Source organism: Arvicanthis niloticus, chromosome 26 (genome assembly GCF_011762505.2).
Source record: "Arvicanthis niloticus isolate mArvNil1 chromosome 26, mArvNil1.pat.X, whole genome shotgun sequence".
Lineage (NCBI taxonomy): Eukaryota > Metazoa > Chordata > Mammalia > Rodentia > Muridae > Arvicanthis > Arvicanthis niloticus.
In genome coordinates this window covers 37,673,795-37,693,117 of record NC_133434.1, presented here as the reverse complement: position 1 = coordinate 37,693,117, position 19,323 = coordinate 37,673,795, and the positions used below count along the sequence as shown (strand labels likewise).

The following is a 19,323-nucleotide window of genomic DNA, read 5'->3' as shown; positions in this document are numbered from 1 at the left end:
GATGGTGTCAGATTGCCTAGAACAGGAGTTACAGAGAGTTGTGAGCTGCCATGTGGGTGCCGGGAATTGAACCCGGGTTCTCCGGAAGAGCAGTCTTAACTGATGAGTCAACTTTCCAACCTAGGAATCTATTTCCTAGTGCTAGAACTACGGAATGCTAAGGTTTATTTGCATTAAGGTGTGTCTTCACTATGATGGCGCAAGCCTGTTTTCTAAGTCTTTTCCCACCAGGGTCATCACTCATCCTTTGTGTCTGAGATGAAGGAGAACACCGGGAAGCACTCCACACCCTGTGGCAGAGCTTGGGGCTGACGATAACCTTGGAAAGTGGGGGGGGGGGGGGGGCTCTAGTGTCCTGCTGTTTTTAGAGAGATGGTCAGCAGATGGCGCTAACTTACCACACTTCCCTTGGAAGACAGGAAGTAGTAGTCCTTGGAGCTAACCCAGTGGAACTCCAGTGTCACAAATCTTGAGGATGGTTTCAGAAAATATTTGTTTGATTTTTTTTTTTGGGGGGGGGGCGTTTGGTTTGTTTGTTTGGTTGGTTGGTTGGTTGGTTGGTTGGTTTTGGTTTTGTTTTTTTTCAAGAGTTTCTTTGTGTACCTCTGGTTATCCTGGAGCTAGCTTATAGACCAGGCTGGCCTCGAACTCATGAAAATCTGTTTCCTGAGTGGTGGGATTAAAGGCCTGTGCCATCACTGCCCAACTTTGTTTGAAATTTTTGTTTTATTTTTTGTTTTTTGTTTTTTTTTTTGTTTGTTTGTTTTTTGTTTTTTGTTTTTTGTTTTGTTTTTGTTGTTGTTGTTGTTTTGGTTTTTTCAAGACAGGGTTTCTCTGTGTAGCCCTGGCTGTCCTGGAACTCACTCTGTAGACCAGGCTGGCCTCGAACTCAGAGATCCGCCTGCCTCTGCCTCCCAAGTGCTGGGATTAAAAGCATGCGCCACCACTGCCCGGCTGTTTGAAAAATTTAAAGGGCACAGATATTAGGTGAAAATGTTTTCAAGCATGAGGACCAAAATGAAGCATTCCAAATAACTAAAAACAAAGTTAAAAGATTCACAGCTTCCTGATTTCAAAACTGCAGCAACCAGGAAGGCCAGCAGGGTTGTAATAGACAGATAAAACAAAAGAATAGACTGGAAAATTCATAGATAAGGTCGTTTACAGTCAATTGATTTTCATCAGAGCTGCCAAGACCCTTCAATAAGGAGTTTTTCACCAAATGGTGCCAGGTCAACAGGATAACCACGTGCAAAAAAAAAAAAAAAATGAAGTGAGATCCATCCTTTTACAATATATGAGAACTGAGTCAAAATGGCTGAGACAAGGGCTGGGGTGTAGCTCTTATGGTGTGGTGCCTAACATACACAGAGCTCTGGGTTTGATCCCGGCACTGCATAAAATGGGGTGTTGTCTCCTAAGTCCTCTTAAGCCCCATAGATTCTGTTCTTGTCCCCTCTAGGTAGCTTCCTGTTTGTGCTTTTCCTACCGCTCTGCCACATATATGCTGGTAAAATTCACTCTCGGACTGAGCAGTCAGCCAGCAAGCACTGGCAGAGAATGAAAACTGAGGGCTTTCCTGAGGTGAACATTTATTTTGGTCCAGAAAATAAGCAGACTCCTCAGTGGAGAGGACCAAACCGTGAGTCAGTCAGTGGGTGTTCTGTTTGCTTGTTTGTTTGGTTGTGCTGGGGAAGGAACCTGGGACCTTGTGCATGCCAGAAGCATTTCTAGTTGATTATAAACTGCACTCACGGGAACCAGGCCGTGCTGATCTGAGAGGGTGAATCCAGCACAGCACAGTGCTGGCCAAAGGAGCTCAGACTGACCAGGGGAACACGGCAAGATTTTTGTTCTGATAATTCTATCTTCCTCCAGCCCTCCCTGACCTGTTTCCTGACAGTTTTGGAGTAGTTGGTATAAAAAGAAAACCATCCCATCCCAACTCTGTTCCCAACTCCTGGTTGGTTGGTTAGTTTTGATTTTTAAGCAGGAGCTTATGTGCCCATGCTGACCTCGAACTTATTCTGAAGCTAAGGCTGGGCTGTCCTTGAGTTCCTGATTCTCCAGCCTCAGTCTCCCGAATGCTGAGACCCAATATAGACTACTGTGCAGTCCCACTTGCTGCCCTCCCCAGCCAACTCTGGCGCCACCTACTGGTCTTTTGTTTACTATTTAAAACCCTTTAAACCAAAACTAAATCCTGTTGTTTCATTCCAGGGACAGGTGTTACCCACAGCAGAGGCCTGCAGTCTAGAAAAGCAGGGTATCTGTAGAAGGCATGAATGCAAGAGAGAGAGAGAGAGAGAGAGAGAGAGAGAGAGAGAGAGAGAGAGAGAGAGAGAGAGAGAGAGAGAGAGCCTGTCATTTGGAGCAAGGTCAGCCAGACCAGCTGGAAGAGACAACAGAACTGGGAGAAGCCAAAGGACCACTTGGCCAGAATCCTAGGCTAGCTATTGTATAATCTCCTTCATCCTGGAAAAAAGAGACAAAACTGGGACATATTTTAAGCCTTGTTCAGGAGCCCAGAACAGGCTCATAACTCCAGGAATCTCCGCTTTTCTCTGAAAATGGAAAATATGAGCTAACAGAGCAAATGTAATGGCTGGAGATGCCCAGCCCTGTAACTTCAGGACACGGGACCTTGTACTACCTTGGTGCATTTTCTAGAGCCCCTTTGCTCGGAGCATCTGGTGTAATTTAAAGGTTGGGGGACAGCATGGAGGCCTCAGAGTCAAAGTACAGGTAAAGTGCGTTTATGGATATTTGCCCTGACTTTGCTGGGCTCTTAGCAAGAACAACAGCAAACATAAAAGCACACATACAGAATGTAGCTAAGTTGGGGGAGCGTTTGCCCAGCATGCATAAAATCCTGGGTTTGATCTCCAGCACTACATAAAGCTAGGTGCAGTGGTGTATGTCCCCAATTCCAGCACCTGGGAGGTGAAGGCAGAAACACCAGGATTTCAAGGTGACCCTGACCTTTACAATGAGTTTGAGACCAGACTTCACTACTAGAAATTCTATCTCAAAAAAGAAAAATATACAATTAACAACACAAAGTAATCGTGGTTACTAGGAGATATTCTTCCCAGAATTGTCGGGATAACAATACCTTTAGAGGCTGGAGAAACGGCTCAGCAATTAAGGGAACTTACTGCCCTTGTGGAAGAGCCTGGTTCTGCTCCCAGAACCCACATCAGATGACTTAAAACCACCTCTGGCTCCAGTTCCAGGGGTTCTGATGCATCTCTGGCTTCCTTGGGCACCTGCATACATGTAATGAAAATAAACTCACACACACGTTAAAAACAAAGAATCTTTGGTGGGATGTCACCTTTGATCCCAGTACTCTGGAGGCAGAGGCAAGGAGATCACTGTGAGTTCGAGGCCAGCCTGGTCTACAAAGCAAGTTCCAAGACAGCGAGGGCTACACAGAAAAACCCTGCCTCAAAACAAAACAAAAAACAAAACTGAGAATGGACACCAGAGTTCCAAATAAATGTTAATTGTATCTCACATAAAAATATTGTTTATTTCCTTATTCACCACCATTTATATATATGGACTGTGACAGAGGCTTTGCTTACATCTTGTGGAACATGGCCCAAAAATATGTTTTATTATTGCTCACTTGAGTCTCAGTCTTAGATTGTCATTAGTGCAAAGGCTGGCAAAACCATACAGTAAGAAGTGTGTTCTCAGCCAAAGCCGCAGACGGTTACCAATTCCTTTTATTTCTTTTTAAGAGGGGAATCTTTGTTTGACCATCTGCCAATTCGTATCGCAAGACAAAGACGGTGAGTAAAAGGCACAAAGAAGCAAACGGCACCAAACCAGAGGTGTTTAAATTAACAAGCGACAGTTTGTGCATCAGTCTCACGACAGCTGTCACATGAGGTGGACAGAGAGGACTGTGAAGAACCACAAGACTTAGTTGCTCAGAGGTTGTTGAGCAACACCAGAAAATCTCAGAGGAGCCAGGCTTCCACGCCGGCGTAGGCCACCCCTGCTTGCCCGTTGTTGCCTCATGACGGGTACTCTTCCTTGGCCAGTGCCTGTAGCTGGGGACCGCGCCGGTGTGCTTTGGAGGTACTGGAAGGCACTCTGGCGGCCTACCTGCCTTTCTGCACAGTTAAAGGTCAGGGCGACTCCCACGTTGCTCTTCATGATTCTGGAGGAGCCATCAGAAGTGCCATCAAAGCACCGGCCAAGCGCGATCTCCTTAGCTGTACGAGGGTCCTGGTCAGTGACAGTATAGATCCCGTAATTGTGGCCCAGAGGGTCCAGCGGTGCCAGCATGGTGTACTCGCTGGTGTCATTGTTGACTGCCAGGGGGAGGTGGTTGACCAGGTATTCGTGCAGCATAGAGTTAACACTAGCTCGATGGCAGCTGCCCTGGGGGATGACCTTCACTAGTGTGCGGTCCACACGGTCTTGATCGTACAGCATCCCACTGCACTTGAACTCCAAGCAGGCAGACGAGACATTAGGTTGGTCTCTGTCCCGAGTGCTCTTCACATCCCGGATCCCATAGAGCTTCCCTACGGTCTGCCGGTGGGTGCCTCCCATGTTACGGGACCGCACGTTCACCTCAAGCGGTCCCACAATCTTCACCTTGATGTAGCAGGCCCTGAACTCCATCGGCTTGGGCCACCATGCCAGGTAGTCTTCAGTCCAGCTCATAGGGTCATCTTCATTGAAAGGAACTGTGTTATAGTCGTAGCGATCCCCCTCGATCTGATAGAAGCGGAAGTGAGCGGCACTGGGCGGTGCCTCCTCACATGCTCGGAGGTTCTCGAAGGCATAGATGGGCCCATTGCTCTCCTCAGCTGAGTTGGGCCTTGGCTTGGCCATGCTGATTTGGAAAGCCGTCTTTTTAACCCGTGCATCCTCGTGGTCTGTCCGACGGTATTTAAGTTTGTTGAGATAAGGCTGAGGGACACCAATTGCATTTGGGTTGAATTTAGGAGAAGACTCGACTGCCTCCAGTTCTTCTCCAGAAAGGCTCGCCAAGACGTAGACAGAGTAGGCATCAGGGGACTGGTCATCACAGAAGGCAGGCAGGCAGGCCCCGTTGGGTCCTGTGATGACACTGTCAAATCGGCCCCAGGCCCTGGGGTTAGATGAGAAGCCAGTTCTGGGCTCCAGGTTGATCACAGAGACGACAACCCCCTGGATTTGTTCACTAGGCAGGAACCTCTCACTGCGGTAAGTCCTCACCTTGATGAAGCACCTTCGGCTTTCAGGGACATCCAGGTTAAAAAGCCTTCTCTCGCGGATCTCCATATTGCCCACGAGGAAGGTTCTCTCTTCCCTCTTGTTCCTCCTTCCGCTTTCCAATCTAAAATCGCCCTCCTCTTCCCACAGCCCCGTGTCAGGGTTGAGCGACCAGAGTTTCATGGCCCGCACGTGCTCCGGCATTTTGACCTGGGTCGAGTCAAGGTGAACCTTCACCTTGCCGGCGTTAAGTGACTCCGAAGTGGCCTCATCCCTGAAGTCCACGGAAAACATGCCGTAGGTTCTAAGAGGAAAGGTGTCGCCTTCGTCATTGATGAAGTTCAGGTCACTTTGGGCAGCTGTGGCCAGAGAGATATTCCGAGGATCCAGGAAGGTCACGCTGGCTTTTACCTTTCCTGTGAAGGGCTCCCCATTCTGCCTATAGAAACTTTTGGATGGAATCTCCAGTTCAGCCACAGGATCTTCACCCGTCACCTCCCCCAGGGGGATTATGTTGGTTTCCGTGGCTTCCAACGTGATGGGCTCTTTCTGCCGCAGCATCTTGATCTCGTGGAACACCGCACTCCCCTTCTTGTTGAAGGGCAGCACTTTGGTAGTGTTGACAAATTTCTGCAGCCTGTCCACAAATGTGAGCACCAGCCTCTCGGTGTCCGGGGGGATGTGGAGCGTGAACGTGCCTTTGTAGCCAGTCATGCTCACACGGTTATTCCCCACGTACACATGGCCAAAGCGCATGGGCTCCCCGTTGTCGGCGGCGGTGACTCGGCCCCGAACGATGCTGCGTGTCTCTGCGCATCGTTGGCAGCTGCACTCGGCGGCCACCTTGGTGGGCAGCGTGTACCCACTGCACTGGATCTCCCTCTCCTGTGTTCTGGAAATGCCACAACAGTTCTCCACAGCGTCTCGGCACCGGATCCCATTGTCTTGCTGCCCTGCGCAAGTCTTGATCGGGCAGCGGCCGACATCATAGTAGAAGGAGTTGGTGGCGTTCTGGAAGCAATCGTGGGGCAGCCGGATAAGGTAGCTCTCGGGGGTTGGGTTGCAAGGAGTCTCATCATGAGCTAAAGAAGAAGTTGTATGGATGTTAAAAGTGAAAGTTTATGTCAACTCAGTGGTGTCTGTCTCTCTCTCTCTCTCTCTCTCTCTCTCTCTCTCTCTCTCACCCCTCCCACCTTCCACTCTCTCTACTTTGTTTTTGTTTTATTGAGTCAGGGTCTCAGATGGCCTGGGCCGCCTTCAAACTTGTCCTTAGGATGGTCTTAAATTCGTGATCCTCTTGCTTCTACCTTTCAGTACTGGGATTGTAAGTGTGTGCCTCGGGTGAGATGGCTCAGCAGTTAAGAACACTGGGGCTGCTCTTCCAGAGGTGCTGAGTTCAAGCCCCAGCAACAAGTGTGTGCCTCCAAGACAACATGGTGTGTGTGTGTGTGTGTGTGTGTGTGTGTGTGTGTGTGTAATGGTAGTGGTGCTGCTCTGTTGCTGATGCTGTTGGGGGTTGAACCAGGCAGGGCCTTGAGTATGCCAGATAACTGCTCTACCACTGAGTCATGTCTCCTCCTACAGTTACCGAATGACTTACCTGGCTGCAACCCTGAGGTGTGGAACAGCTATCACTAATCCTATCAGGGAAACATCATTCGTCCTTAGAGTAGCAGTTATCAGTGGAGGAATTTTGAAAATGTGTGAGGATCTTTTGAGATCGCCGGCAAAATCGGAAGTGTTGCTGGCACACGATAGAAGAGCAGAATTCACCTGGCACTTCCCGACAGCCTCAGCGATCTTTCACACATCCCAGGAATTGTAGGTAGAAACCCTGTTTTTGTTTTTATTTTATGTGTATATGTGTGTTTGCCCTGTATATATGTCTGTGAACCATTTGCGTGTCTGGTGCCTATGGAAGAAGACTACCCATGGAGGCTAGAGAGATGGAGCTCCTGGAACTGGAGTTGCCAATGGTTGTGAGTCACCATGTAGGAATACAGCTTGGGTTCTCTAGAAGGGTAGCTAGTTCTCTTAACCTTCGAGCCATCTCTCTAGCCCCAGAAACCTTGGTTTAACTGGGCATGGTGGCACATGCCTATAATCCTAGTACTTGTGAGGTTGAGTCAGAAGGACCATAAATTAAAGGTCATTCTTGGCCACATAGTTTGAGGCCAGCGTGGGCTACAATAAAACCTTGTCTCAAAAAAAAAAAAAAAAAACCAAAAAAACAAAACAAAACAAAACAAAACAAAAAACCCAATAAGGCAGAAAGGCAGGCAGATCTCTGTAAGTTCCAGGCTATGAAAGAGAAGAGAAAATGACTTTGAACTCCTGATCCTCCCTCTGCCTCCCAAATGCTGGTGTTACAGACATGTGCTACCATGCATTAGCCTGAGAGGAGTCTACTTCTTATCAATTAAAATCTACATTTTTGCCAGGCAGTGGTGGTGGCACGCCTTTAATCCCAGCACTTGGGAGGCAGAGGCAGGCGGATTTCTGAGTTCGAGGCCAGCCTGGTCTACAGAGTGAGTTCCAGGACAGCCAGGGCTACACAGAGAAGCCCTGTCTCAAAAAAAAAATTTTTTTTTAATTTTATTTACATTTTTCTGTCTTTTGGGGGCAAGTTGACATGACCTCACAGAGCCAAAGCTAGTCTGAAACTCACTTTAAAACTGTTGCTGACCTCGACCCTCTGACCCTCTACTTTCACCTTCTGAAGCTGGGTTTTTTGCAATGCTGGGACTGAACCAAGGACTTCATTCTTGCTAGACAAGTACTCTATCAACTAAGCCATATCCTCAGGTCCTGCATGTTTCTGTCTTGTTTGAATTTGAATTTTATTTCTACACACACACACACACACACACACACACACACACACCCTTCAAATGATGGTGGTGTGACAACAAGGCTCAGCTCTTCACTGTATTCCAGAGAGGCTGGCACTATGCACATCACAGAAAAGCTCAAGCTTTTCCTGCCCAGTGATGCTGCCAGCCCTGTTGCAGATCCGGGACCCTTGAGACCCAGTCTTACCAATGACGGTGAGCTGGGCGACCTTGGACTTCACAGCCCCAGCGTCGCTCTGTGCCTTACAGAAGTACTCCCCTGCTTGGTCCTGCTGCAGGTTCCTCAGCACCAGCTTGCTCTCATGGTTATAGAGGGAGGGATCCAGCAGTGTGTTGTTGTGGTACCTGTCAAGATGCAGAGGTGAAGCCCCAGGGAGCGGGAGGGAGGCAGGGGAGCTGGGGTAAGATGTGCCAGGAAGCAAGGGTTGAGGATGGTTCACTTTCACTTGGCTTGCCCAAGAGTACCTGATCAGGTGGGAGTTGGGAAATTGCTTCTAAATCCCAGCCCCACCTCTTTTTTTTTGTTTATATTTTTCGAGACAGGGTTTCTCTGTGTAGCCCTGGCTGTCCTGGAACTCACTCTGTAGACCAGGCTGGCCTCAAACTCAGAAATCCTCCTGCCTCTGCCTCCCAAGTGCTGGGATTAAAGTTGTGCACCACCACTGCTCGGCCCAGCCCCACCTCTTAACTGATGGGGAATCTTTAGACAAATCCAATCACCTCTTTGAATTACAGCTTCCCGCTCTGTAAAATAAGATGGGTGATGATCCATCTCCAGCTGACCTCCCAAGAACTGTTGGCATTCTAAACAAGCCTAGTGGCTGTAACTGCTTATCAAGGGGTAAAGAACTCAGCCTAGCACTGGGGATACTGGTCTTGCATGGGGAAGCAGGACTGAGAAATCTTGCAGCATGGTTTAAGAACATGCATATTAAGGACCCTAAAGTCAAGAGACATTTTGGGAGACTGAGCTGAGCTTTGAGGTGTAAGAGGGCTGGCTGGTTGCCTGGGCAACCTCAATCCTGCACGTTTCCACTTGTAAGTGCCATCAGTAGCCTCTATAATCCTTTATTCTGTCAGTCATTGCTACTGTTTAGACACAAGGCAAGCAAGCTCTGGTTGCTAAAAGAACTGGGCAGGGTAGCTGGCAGAATACACACCAGAAGTACTTGTCTGGACTGGGTTTCCCCGTGGCCTTGCAGCACAGAGACATACTCTGCCCAGCTCGACGTGCTTTCATCTCAGGGTTCATTACAATGTATGGAGTCTCTGGAAGAGAAAATGAGAAACGTTTTCTGGTTTTCTTACTTTGTGACAAGCTCTAGAGAGCCATGCCCTGCCTGTCTCCAGTAGTCCCCTAACACCCAAAGGAACTGATCCCCAGTGGACTCCCCTCCTTCACCTTCCCATCTGGGACCTATTCCCATAAACTTCTCTGGTAGCATCTGGGTGAGACCATGGAGAATGCAGGGGACGTCTTTCCAGCCACACTAAGTGCTACAAAGGACAGATCTCATTGCTTCACTAGTGCAATTCACGGTCTTATGCCTCTTGCAGAATCTTTTCATAACTATTCTGCACCATCTCTGTACTTTCTGGGCTCCTCTGTGACCTCAAAACCTTTATGGTAATTGACTATTTTAGACAATAGGTCAGGGAAGTCCTCTTGCCTTAGGGTACTGGACTTACCAACATCTAGAAGAACGTTCTGCCATTAAGTACACAGGTAAGTGCAAAAGCCCTGAGGCAGGGGTATGTGTCTATTTGGGAAACAAAGCCACAGTGGCTATAATAGATCAGTTCTGCATAGCAGGAATGAAGAAGGGAAATGGGGAAAGCTAGAGGATAGAAGGCCTATGGGTCATGGTGAAGATTTTGGGTTTTACACTGGGGTTTTACATTTTAGCCAGGAGAGGAGCCCTCAACATTGTAACCCCTCCTACCACAGGGCAGGTCATCACCTGCCCTCACAAACTCTGCATTGACGGTGGCTGACTTCAGGCTAGTCTTGGGCATTGTGATCATAATTGGGGCAAACTTGGTCTTGGTGATTTTCAGGATGCTTTTGCCATCAGGACACAAGCCGGGAACTTGGAACCTCCCACTGCTGTCTGTTTGGGTCAGCATCTTTGGTGCCTTGGCCAGCAGGTAGACAGTGGCTCCTGGAGCTGGGCCACCTCCAGGGAGGGAGATGACCCCGTGAAGCATGAAGTCTTGGCACATGCAGGCATCACAGTCAGCATTTACCTGGCCCATGGGGCAGGTCAGGTCACAAGCTGTGGGACAAGGAGACACATCAGCAGGACTTTATGGCGTCTAACCTGTCCTGTCTCCTATCCCAGCCTGGATGCTCACTCATCCTTACCTGTCTGTACAACTAATCCCTAGCTGCCCTTCAGATTTAGCCCTGGAAACATCCCCTAAGCAGCTTCCTGATTTCTTTCTTTTTTTGGGGGGGGGGGCAGGGAGTGAGGGTTGTGGGAGTGGTGGATGTTTCAAGACAAGGTTTCTCTGCGTAGCCCTGGCTATCCTTCGACTCACTTTGTAGACCAGGCTGGCTTCCAACCTGTCTGCCTCTGGCCTCTTGTCTTCTTAAGCTGTGATCATTGACACTGCGTTCTTAGCTGTCCGGTGTCTCCCATCAGAGCAAACAACATGTATCGTTAGGGCTCACTGAGTGAACAGGCAACTCAGTCTCACAGCTGGCCCTCAAGCCAATCCCACTTCCCACAGAGGCTCAGTGCCCAGAGGGAGGGAGATACCTGTGCAGGCCTGGCTCATGCAGAGCTGACCCTCCTCGGTGGCCTCAGTGCACAGCGACACTGTCTGTGCCAAGCAGGTGCGGGTACGGGTCTGGACCCCAGTGTGACCACAGGTGGCTGAGCACTTGCTCCAGGGAGACCAGGAACTCCAGATATGCTCTGTATCTCGTCGCAAGGACCCTACAAGATGAAATCAGCAGGAGTCACTTTCTCCCCCAGGGGACTGGATCAGGGAGTCTGACCTCAGGGCTGTATCTTCTCTGGTGAGGGAGCACAAGGTCCCTATTGATAAATATCAGGGATATTTATATTTATTGCAATGACGTAAAAATAATGTTGAGACAGCCTTATTAACCGAGGTTATTCTCCAATGTCTGAATCCCCAACCCCCATCTTCTGAGTACTGTCATTATAAGGAGACAGGCTACCACCACATGTCAAGTTTAGGTATTGCTGGAGATGAAACCTGTTGCTATGTGGATGTTAAGCCAGCATTTGACAAACTGAGCCACACCTTGGCCCTGCAATGATTTTTTTTTTCTAACAAGGGAAGTCAAAAGTCCTGAAGAAGCAATGGCTCTAAAGCTTGCACAGAGGCAGCCCTATGGGTGAAAGGGTTTTTTTTTTTTTTTTTTTTTTTTGGGGGGGGGGTGGGCAGCAGCAATGCTTGTTGGACCTACATTGTTGGCAGCCTATTGTCTTCCACTAGAATGAAAACAACTACATTTTCCTTTCAGAGAGGCTCCCTGGGAATTCAGGGCCTGTAGTTCACAATGACCTGAAGAGCCAGACTCTTTCTGTCTGCTTCCTCACCTCGCTCCTACAGCCTGTGTATTAAAAGGAGGGCCAGCCCTTGCTGTGGAGGCCAGTTGGGCTCCTCAACAGTTTAAAAGCATCGCAGGCGCCGGGCGGTGGTGGTGCACGCCTTTAATCCCAGCACTTGGGAGGTAGAGGCAGGCGGATTTCTGAGTTCGAGGCCAGCCTGGTCTACAGAGTGAGTTCCAGGACAGCCAGGACTACACAGAGAAACCCTGTCTCGAGAAAAACCAAAAAAAAAAAAAAAAAAAAAAAAGCATCGCAGGCACCTGGTCCTGCAGCATTAACCTTATGGACAGGTAGAGCCCCAGGGGCTGGGTGCCCATCCAGAGTTCAGGCCTATAGCTGGTCACTTAACATCTGTACTATTCAGTGCATGGATGAAGCAGGATTTAAAGAACATGAAATTCCAAAACGTGGGCATGGTTCAAAGCTCTGTGTAGCACTTAGTGGCATTGCTGGTGGACAGCCATGTCTCCTCTGAGCCTCACATACCCTGTTATGATAGCAATGCCTCAAAGATCAACTGTCAGGGCTGAATAATAATGTCAGCCAGCATCTTGCACACAGAAATTGTAGCAGCCTAAACTAAAGTGACACTTTATATCAAAATTAGAAAAACAGACAAACAAGAGACAGGCAGACATCTGTAAATTCGAAGGCCAGCCTGTTCTACAAAAAGAGGCCAGGGCTGTTACACAGAAAATAACCTTGTCTTGAAAAAACAAAACTGGCTGGGCAGTGGTGGCCCACGTCTTTAATCCCAGCACTTGGGAGGCAGAGGCAGGCGGATTTCTGAGTTCAAGGCCAGCCTGGTCTACAGAGTGAGTTCCAGGACAGCCAAGGCTACACAGAGAAACCCTGTCTCGAAAAACCAAAACAAAAAACAAAAAAAAAATTTTTTTTGTTTAACTTTAAACTCTGAAGATACACTCTTACCCCTGTCTCACATGTAAGAGGCCAGTAACAGTCAGGCAGAGGTGGCATTAGCCTTTAATCCCAGGACTCAGGAGGCAGGCAGGCAGATTTCTGAGTTCAAGGCTAGCCTAAGTGAGTTCCAGGACAGCCAGGGCTACACAGAGAAACCCTGTCTCAATCCAGAAGCAGTAATCTCCAGGTTAAACAGGAGGATCGTGGCTTCAGGATCAGTCTGGAGGAAGGCATAGGTCTATAATCCCAACATTCTGGAGAGAGGCAGGAGAGTCAGCAGTTCAAGGATAGCCTGGGCTACATAATGATTTCCAGGCCAGCTAGGGCTACATAGTGAGACCCTGTCTCCCCCTTTAAAAAGGAGGAGGAGGGCAGTGCGTGGGGGGTGTAGCTCATAGAACGTTTGCCTGACATACATAAAGCTCTTCATTGGAACACCGGCTTATAAGTGTGGTGGGACATTCCTAAAATCCCAGCAGTTGGGAGTGGGGCGAGTGTCAGAAGGAGAATCTGAAGTTCAAAGTCATCAAAGATTACATAGGACGCCCAAGGCTAGCCTGGGCTATATGAGTACAGGCTTCACATATCTGTAATAACAGCTACTTGGGACAGAGGCAGGAAAATCACAAGTTTAAGACCTCCCTGGACAATTTAAGGAAACCCTATCTCATTATTTAAAATAATAATAAAATGGTAGAAGGCTGGCGATATCGCTCCATAGTAGTAGGCTTACCTATCGTAAGGTCCCGGGTTCAATCCCAGTACCACAAAAATAAATAACAGTTACACACAGTAAGCTAGAAATTCAAAGCCCAGACTTTAAGACTCCAGCACTGTCTTCCCTACTGAGTCACCAGAACTCAACACAGCCAGTTGATTGGAGCAACTCTGGGGATCTCACTAAAGACAAGAGGTTGAGAGTGTTAGCAGGTATGTGATGTTCAGAACCTGGCCTCTCCTGTGCCAAGGCTGCTGGGAGGCCAGGGAGACCTGCAGCCGTTCAGACTCACCTGGTGGGCAGAGGAAGCGCACTGTATAATTGGAACAGTTCTGGCCTGGTCTCTGCTCCCTGTTGAGACACCAGAAGCCCTCACGGGGACTGCCATGGACCACCTGGCCAGTGCTTCCCGCAGGCATCCAGTCAGTGGTCCGGGCCTCTAGCCGCAGGGGACGGGCGCACACACGCTCCCCATAGTAGAAACGAATGGCGTCCAGTCGCTCATAGTCACCCTGCCCACCTGGGTGGTCGATGTTAAACCAAGTTGTCCACTCTCCAGGACCTGAGGGACAGAGCCAGGTTGAGGAGAAACCAATCCTGAATAGCAGGGTCAACTCCAGCTGTCCTTTCCTGATGTATCCCTGGGAGTCCTCCTGCTTCTGCTCAATCTCTACTTCCCCCACCCCACCCCTACCCCTTATGTCTCCAGCAACTCTCCAATCTTCCCTGCCTCAGTGTGGAGCCTTCCATTCCAGCTGGATTGAGCCTGTTGGACCGGCCGGTGAGTTTCTGTGTAATCTCTCTTTTCTCCCACTCTAGCCCTCCCTTTCTAACACCGTGCATGGGGTAAGTTTCCCCATGTGGTTTGGGCCACAGCGTTCCCTGGCACACGAAAAGCTCTTAGCAAGGCAGTTAGGGCATTGGTGAGACTTCTGTGCTATTTCTACAACCCTCATCTACCCCTCCCCCACCAGCTCTAGCATGTGAACACCCCGCTTCTAGAATACATCAGGTAATGGGAAATCCTAACATCCAACCCAGGCTTCGGAGACTTACCCAGCAAGCTCAGCAAAGACCCTGTCCCAACCCTCCCTGCTCCAGTGGAAACTCACTCTCCTGGGAGTCAATAGGCTTGACAAGGGTCTTAGGGGTCCTCTTCACGGGCTGGACTCTTCTCACTGACTGGGTAAGCATCATCTGTCTCCCTGTAGGACAGAAGAGAAGCCAGGGCCCACAGGGCTTGGAAATGCAGAGGAAAGCCAGGAGAAGTGGATGTAGCGTGACTCCTAAGCACGGGCCCAGTTCTCCACTTTGCCACTCACTGCCGTGAAACCACTAAAGGCTTTATTTCTCAGCCTGTTTCCCATAAATACGCACTGAGGCTGGCATGGAAGGCGTGCTTGACAAATGGTAATTCCCTTTTCAGTTGTTCTAGAAACGGACGAGCAGCTAGACTTGGCAGTTACATGCATGTAATCTTAGCACCTGGGAGCTATAGTCCAGAAGGTCAGAGGTTCAAGGGTAGCCTTTGCTACATAGTAAGTTCCAGGCCAGCCTGAGCTACATGAAACCCAGGCATAGTGGTGGTGCATGCCTTTAATCCCAGCACTTAAGGAGACAGAGAAAGGAGGATCTCTCAAGGATAGACTGGCCAACCAGACTACATAATGAGACCCCCGTCTCCAAAAAAAAAAAAAAAAAAAAAAAGGAAAAGAAAAGATGGAGAATCAGCGGGTGTGGAAGGGGGACCAGAGACGCAAAGGTCATTCATTTGATATTCCATACACATGTGTGAAAATGACATAACGAAACCCATTAATTACATAAATAAACATTTTAAATGGGGTCGTCAGATACTTCAAGCAGCTAGTACGTTGAGACTTCTTGCTAAAGAGTCTGGATGGAGCCTTATTTTCCTTTCCTATAAGGTGGAAACAAATGTCCCCCTCATAGGGTGCTGCTGGCCTGAGGGGCCAATGAAATGAGACACCAACGGCTCTGGAGAGAGCAGTGCACTGACTAACTCGGGCAGGCGGTTTAACTCACCTGGCCCTGTCTACTCTCTCACAAAAAGAAGACAGTAAGAATTCGTTCATAAAAACACAGTGTTTCTCACTGTATAGGTTGCGACCCTCTTGAGGTTTTTCATACCAGATATCTTGCACATCTGATATTTACATTACAATTCATAACAGTAGCAAAATTACAGTTATGAGGTAGCAACAAAAATCATTGTATGGCCGGGCGGTGGTGGCGCACGCCTTTAATTCCAGCGCTTGGGAGGCAGAGGCAGAGGCAGGCGGATTTCTGAGTTCGAGGCCAGCCTGGTCTACAGAGTGAGTTCCAGGACAGCCAGGGCTACACAGAGAAACCCTGTCTTGAAAAACAAAACAAAACAAAACAAAACAAAATCATTGTATGGTTACGGGGTCCCCATAGCATGAGGAACTGTATTAAAGGGTTTCGGCATTAGGAAGGCTGAGGACCGCTGCCTCAGAACACTGTCTGGCATACTCAGTAAATGTTAGAAAGTTCTTCTAGTTCAGTGCCTGGCACACAGTGGAAGCCCCTTTCCTTTCCTTTTTTCCCCTTCTTCCTCGGCACTGAGATCCACCATCCCACAAGTTAGGACTCGGTGAACTAACTGGACCGTGGTCTTCATTGTTCCGACCTGAGGATGAGCCGAGGGTCCTCGGGACGGGGGGGGGGGGGGGGCGTCCTTCTCCAGCCCTACGTAAAGCTGGGTTGAAGACTCCAGCAGCAGAAGGGAGAGTAGAGGCCTGCAAAAGCCTTGAAAGGCAATTAACTCCCAGGCAAGAAGCCAAGTCAGAATTCTCTGTGCTGCTTAACTGGGGTGATGGGAGCCCATTTAATCAACCTAATCTGATTTCCCCTCAGATGGCTGAATGTTAATCATCTTCACAACACAGCAGCTGCCAAGGTGGAAAGGGAAAGGCAGGAGGTGGGCACACACGGGGCTGGCACTGTTCCTGCTTCTTTGGCCAGGAGCCTGCAGGGCATGCAGCTTTAAAAGAGGGTTGTGAGAGCTCAGCATTAGCGGTATAATTAGAAGTGGGGGGAAGCGGGCAAGATGGGAGAGTGAGAGATCTCCAAAGGGGTGCGGCAGCTCCAGCAGGCACCTTCTCTCTGATCTTTGGGTCACCAGACTATGGGAGCAGAGGGCAAGGAAACCAGAAAGGTTTCTGGTGTGTCCATCAAACCTGGCTTCGGGGTATAAAGGAAACTGAGTTTTCTTGCCAGAAGAATTTTCATGCAACTGAAAACAGATCGACCTCAAACCTGCTTCTTGGTAATGTCACGATTGTGACTCCCTTTTTGCTTTGGCTACCAGGAAGCTCAGAGATAAATTTAGTGCACAGGGGAAGAACCTTTCCTATCTTTTTTCTTCCTCCCCATGAGTGGTTATTCACCTTGCTTGTTTGATTCTGCTCTGTGAATCTTAATATTAAGAACAATCTCAGATTTGAAGTAGGAACAGGGTACAAACTATCAAAGTGTCTTCAGGCCAGGCAGATGCATAGATAATTGGGTCCCAGAACAGAAATGACTTCACCGTGACAAGCTGAAGCTACGGGAGCAAGCAGAAAATTGGTGCATACCCAGCACGGTGGTGACCTCAAGGGCCAGGAAAGCGAGTACCCAGGTCTTGATTGCTGCCATCTCTCCCTCAGGCCTGTAGAAATGTCACAGGTAGAAGACACTGCTTCACAAAGTTGGACCTGTAGTTTCCCAGGGGTGTTTCATAGAGCCAATGATCTGCAAAGAAGCAAAGTGTATCATATCTCACACTCCTGAATCACTGTTTTTTTTTTTTTTTTTCCTTTTGAGACGTGGTCTTCTGTAGCCCAGGCTGGCCTCAAATTCACGTGTACACTAGGATAACCTTGAGCTTCTGATTCTCCAGCCTCCATCTTCTGAGTGCTGAGACTGCTGGTTTGTACACTGGCTTTATGTGGTGCTAGGGATGAAACATGGGGCTTCCTTCAAGCTAGGCAAGCAGGCTACCAACTGAGCTACATCCCAAGCCCTGGTCAACTCTCTTATGGCCCCAGTAGACATAGCTCTGACCTGTCCAGGATGAAGGGAAGAGTCTTATGGAAGCACATCTGCTCGAACGGCCAAACTGAGCTGTTTGGGTGATGTAGAAATTGAGGACCTGAATCCAAACAAGCAGGACCCAGGTTCTAAACGTGCCAGGTTCCACGGCAGACAGGCCACAAGGGAGGAAAGAGATAAGGAAGTTCCTTGACAGTAAGAGGCTTCCAGCAGCTGCTGGGTAACTTACTGATCACTTTTAAGCCCCAAGCTTTTGTTCTGGCTACCCTTTAATGGGGCTCACAGTTTTCCATAGGTGGCTAATATTAAGGCCGTGCAGTCCTGGCCCCAGCAACAATGAGCCTTCATAGGGTGGACAGGCCAAGCTACCAATGCTTCAGCCAAACCATCTCTAGGAAGACCTTCCCAGATGTGCATGGGCCACAGCTGGAACCCATTCTGGCCTGTTTGTTTGCAACCTGGCTAGGAGCACAAGAGCCAGGAGCCAGCTAGAGAACTCACTGGGTGTGCAGTGAGAACCCAGGGCTCCCAGTAACTGGGAACGTGGAGTTAGAGCTACAGGAGTAGGGAGAAGAAAACATGCCCAGAAATAATGTTAAAGAACCATGGTGAAGACATGGGTGGCCCAGGCTCCTCCTCAGCTGGGTACTTTTCTCCCCATAGAGTTAGGGCCGACCCAGAATCTAATCTAAATAAAAAAAATTGTTCCCTCCAGCTGAGTAGGATCCCAAGTGCTATCCCAGCCCTTGGGAGACTGAGGTAGGTAGATTGCTGTGAGCTGGAGGCCAGCTTGAGCTATTATAGTGTGTTACAGGATAGCCTTGGCTACCCAGCAAGAGCAAGACTCTAAAAAAAAAAAAAAGTTACCTTTAATCACTAAGTCCGGTGCAGAAGGAAAGAGAAGATATCTCCTTTCTGGAAGAGAAAGATTCCTTGAATTTTTGGATGTCTCAGGAAATAAATCCACAGCAAAGACTGTCTCACCCTGAGACAACCGCTGTACCAGTTGGTTCAGGCTACTCCAAGCTCCAAGGCTCTGAGCAGACCGAAACAGCCAGAGCCGGCTCTGGGTCTGTGGAAGAGGCCAGGGTGGCCTGAGGCACCTTGTGGAAAAGCCATTTCCCTTCTGGCAGCCAGCAGAGAGGCTCTCTACAGACCACCATTTCCTCTAAAGAGGCCTGACTCTTGAGCTCCCCAGAGGATGTTCCCCGGAGTTCCCGGACAGTGCACAGTGTCTGGCCACAGGAGGAAAAGCTATAGAGACCCAGAGAGGCCACTTAGGGAGCACTGTGACTTCAGGTAGACAGGGCTGAGGGAAGACTTTGAAGAATGAGGAAAAACAAGAAGAATGGAGCAGAAAGAGGCATGTTTTTTCTTTCCTTTTTTGTGGCCAGCAAAGAAAGAACAATGAGGTATCTGGGGATGGGGATGGAGGTAGGAGCAGAGCCAGGTAGTGAGACCCAGGGATGGGGTGAGAGATCTGGATTGGAGCTCACCGTGTCCTGAACAAGACTCTTAGCTGGGGGTCCAAGCTTCTTCACCTCTCCAGCAGTCCAGGCGTCTTATATAGCACAGCTGGTGGCTCAGCCCGTGGCAGCCAGCCACGAAGCAGCAGCAGCAACAGTGAAACCAGATCTGAGCATGAGGCTCCCTCCCTTCCCCACATCTCCACCAATTCTCAGGGGCAAGAATTTAACATCAAGATCCTTAGGGATGTGGGGGTGCCGTGGGGGAGGATGCCACGGAGCAGTGATGACCCAAGTGGGCCACAGCCTGGGTGCCACCGTCTATATCAGAGAGACAGGGGTCAGGAAGAAGGTTGGACTAGGACTCAGTCCTGGGAAAGGGCCAAGGGGAATTCTCCATCTGAGCAGCATTTCATAGCTTGGGATGGTGTGAGCCGGCCTAAGTTTTGTCTGCTGACCCTCCACATTCCCCAGCTGGCCAG

At 49.1% G+C, this 19,323-nt stretch overlaps 1 protein-coding gene across 1 annotated transcript; it reads right to left on the bottom strand.

Annotated features, from left to right (window-relative positions):
• Window positions 1-3,516: 3,516 nt before the first annotated feature.
• On the bottom strand, window positions 3,517-19,028 carry Cilp (cartilage intermediate layer protein). Its single transcript, XM_076925798.1, has 10 exons — window positions 18,872-19,028; window positions 18,243-18,290; window positions 16,919-17,075; window positions 14,411-14,503; window positions 13,591-13,860; window positions 10,835-11,014; window positions 10,034-10,348; window positions 9,233-9,341; window positions 8,260-8,417; window positions 3,517-6,302 (listed from the first exon to the last, which is right to left on the bottom strand). Exons 3-10 carry the CDS (start codon window positions 16,977-16,979, stop codon window positions 3,934-3,936), a joined length of 3,555 nt encoding a protein of 1,184 aa, XP_076781913.1. The 5' UTR covers window positions 16,980-17,075; window positions 18,243-18,290; window positions 18,872-19,028; the 3' UTR covers window positions 3,517-3,933.
• Between the last annotated feature and the right edge of the window lie 295 nt (window positions 19,029-19,323).

Coding starts and splice junctions, on each gene's coding strand:
- Cilp (XM_076925798.1), bottom strand. CDS start 16,979: ATGGCAGCAATCAAGACCTGGGTACTCGCTTTCCTGGCCCTTGAGGTC. Junction 11,015..13,590: donor GCGCTTCCTCTGCCCACCAG/GTGAGTCTGAAC, acceptor TTCATCTTGTAG/GGTCCTTGCGACGAGATACA. Junction 9,342..10,033: donor TGCAGAGTTTGTGAGGGCAG/GTGATGACCTGC, acceptor TTTCTCTTCCAG/AGACTCCATACATTGTAATG.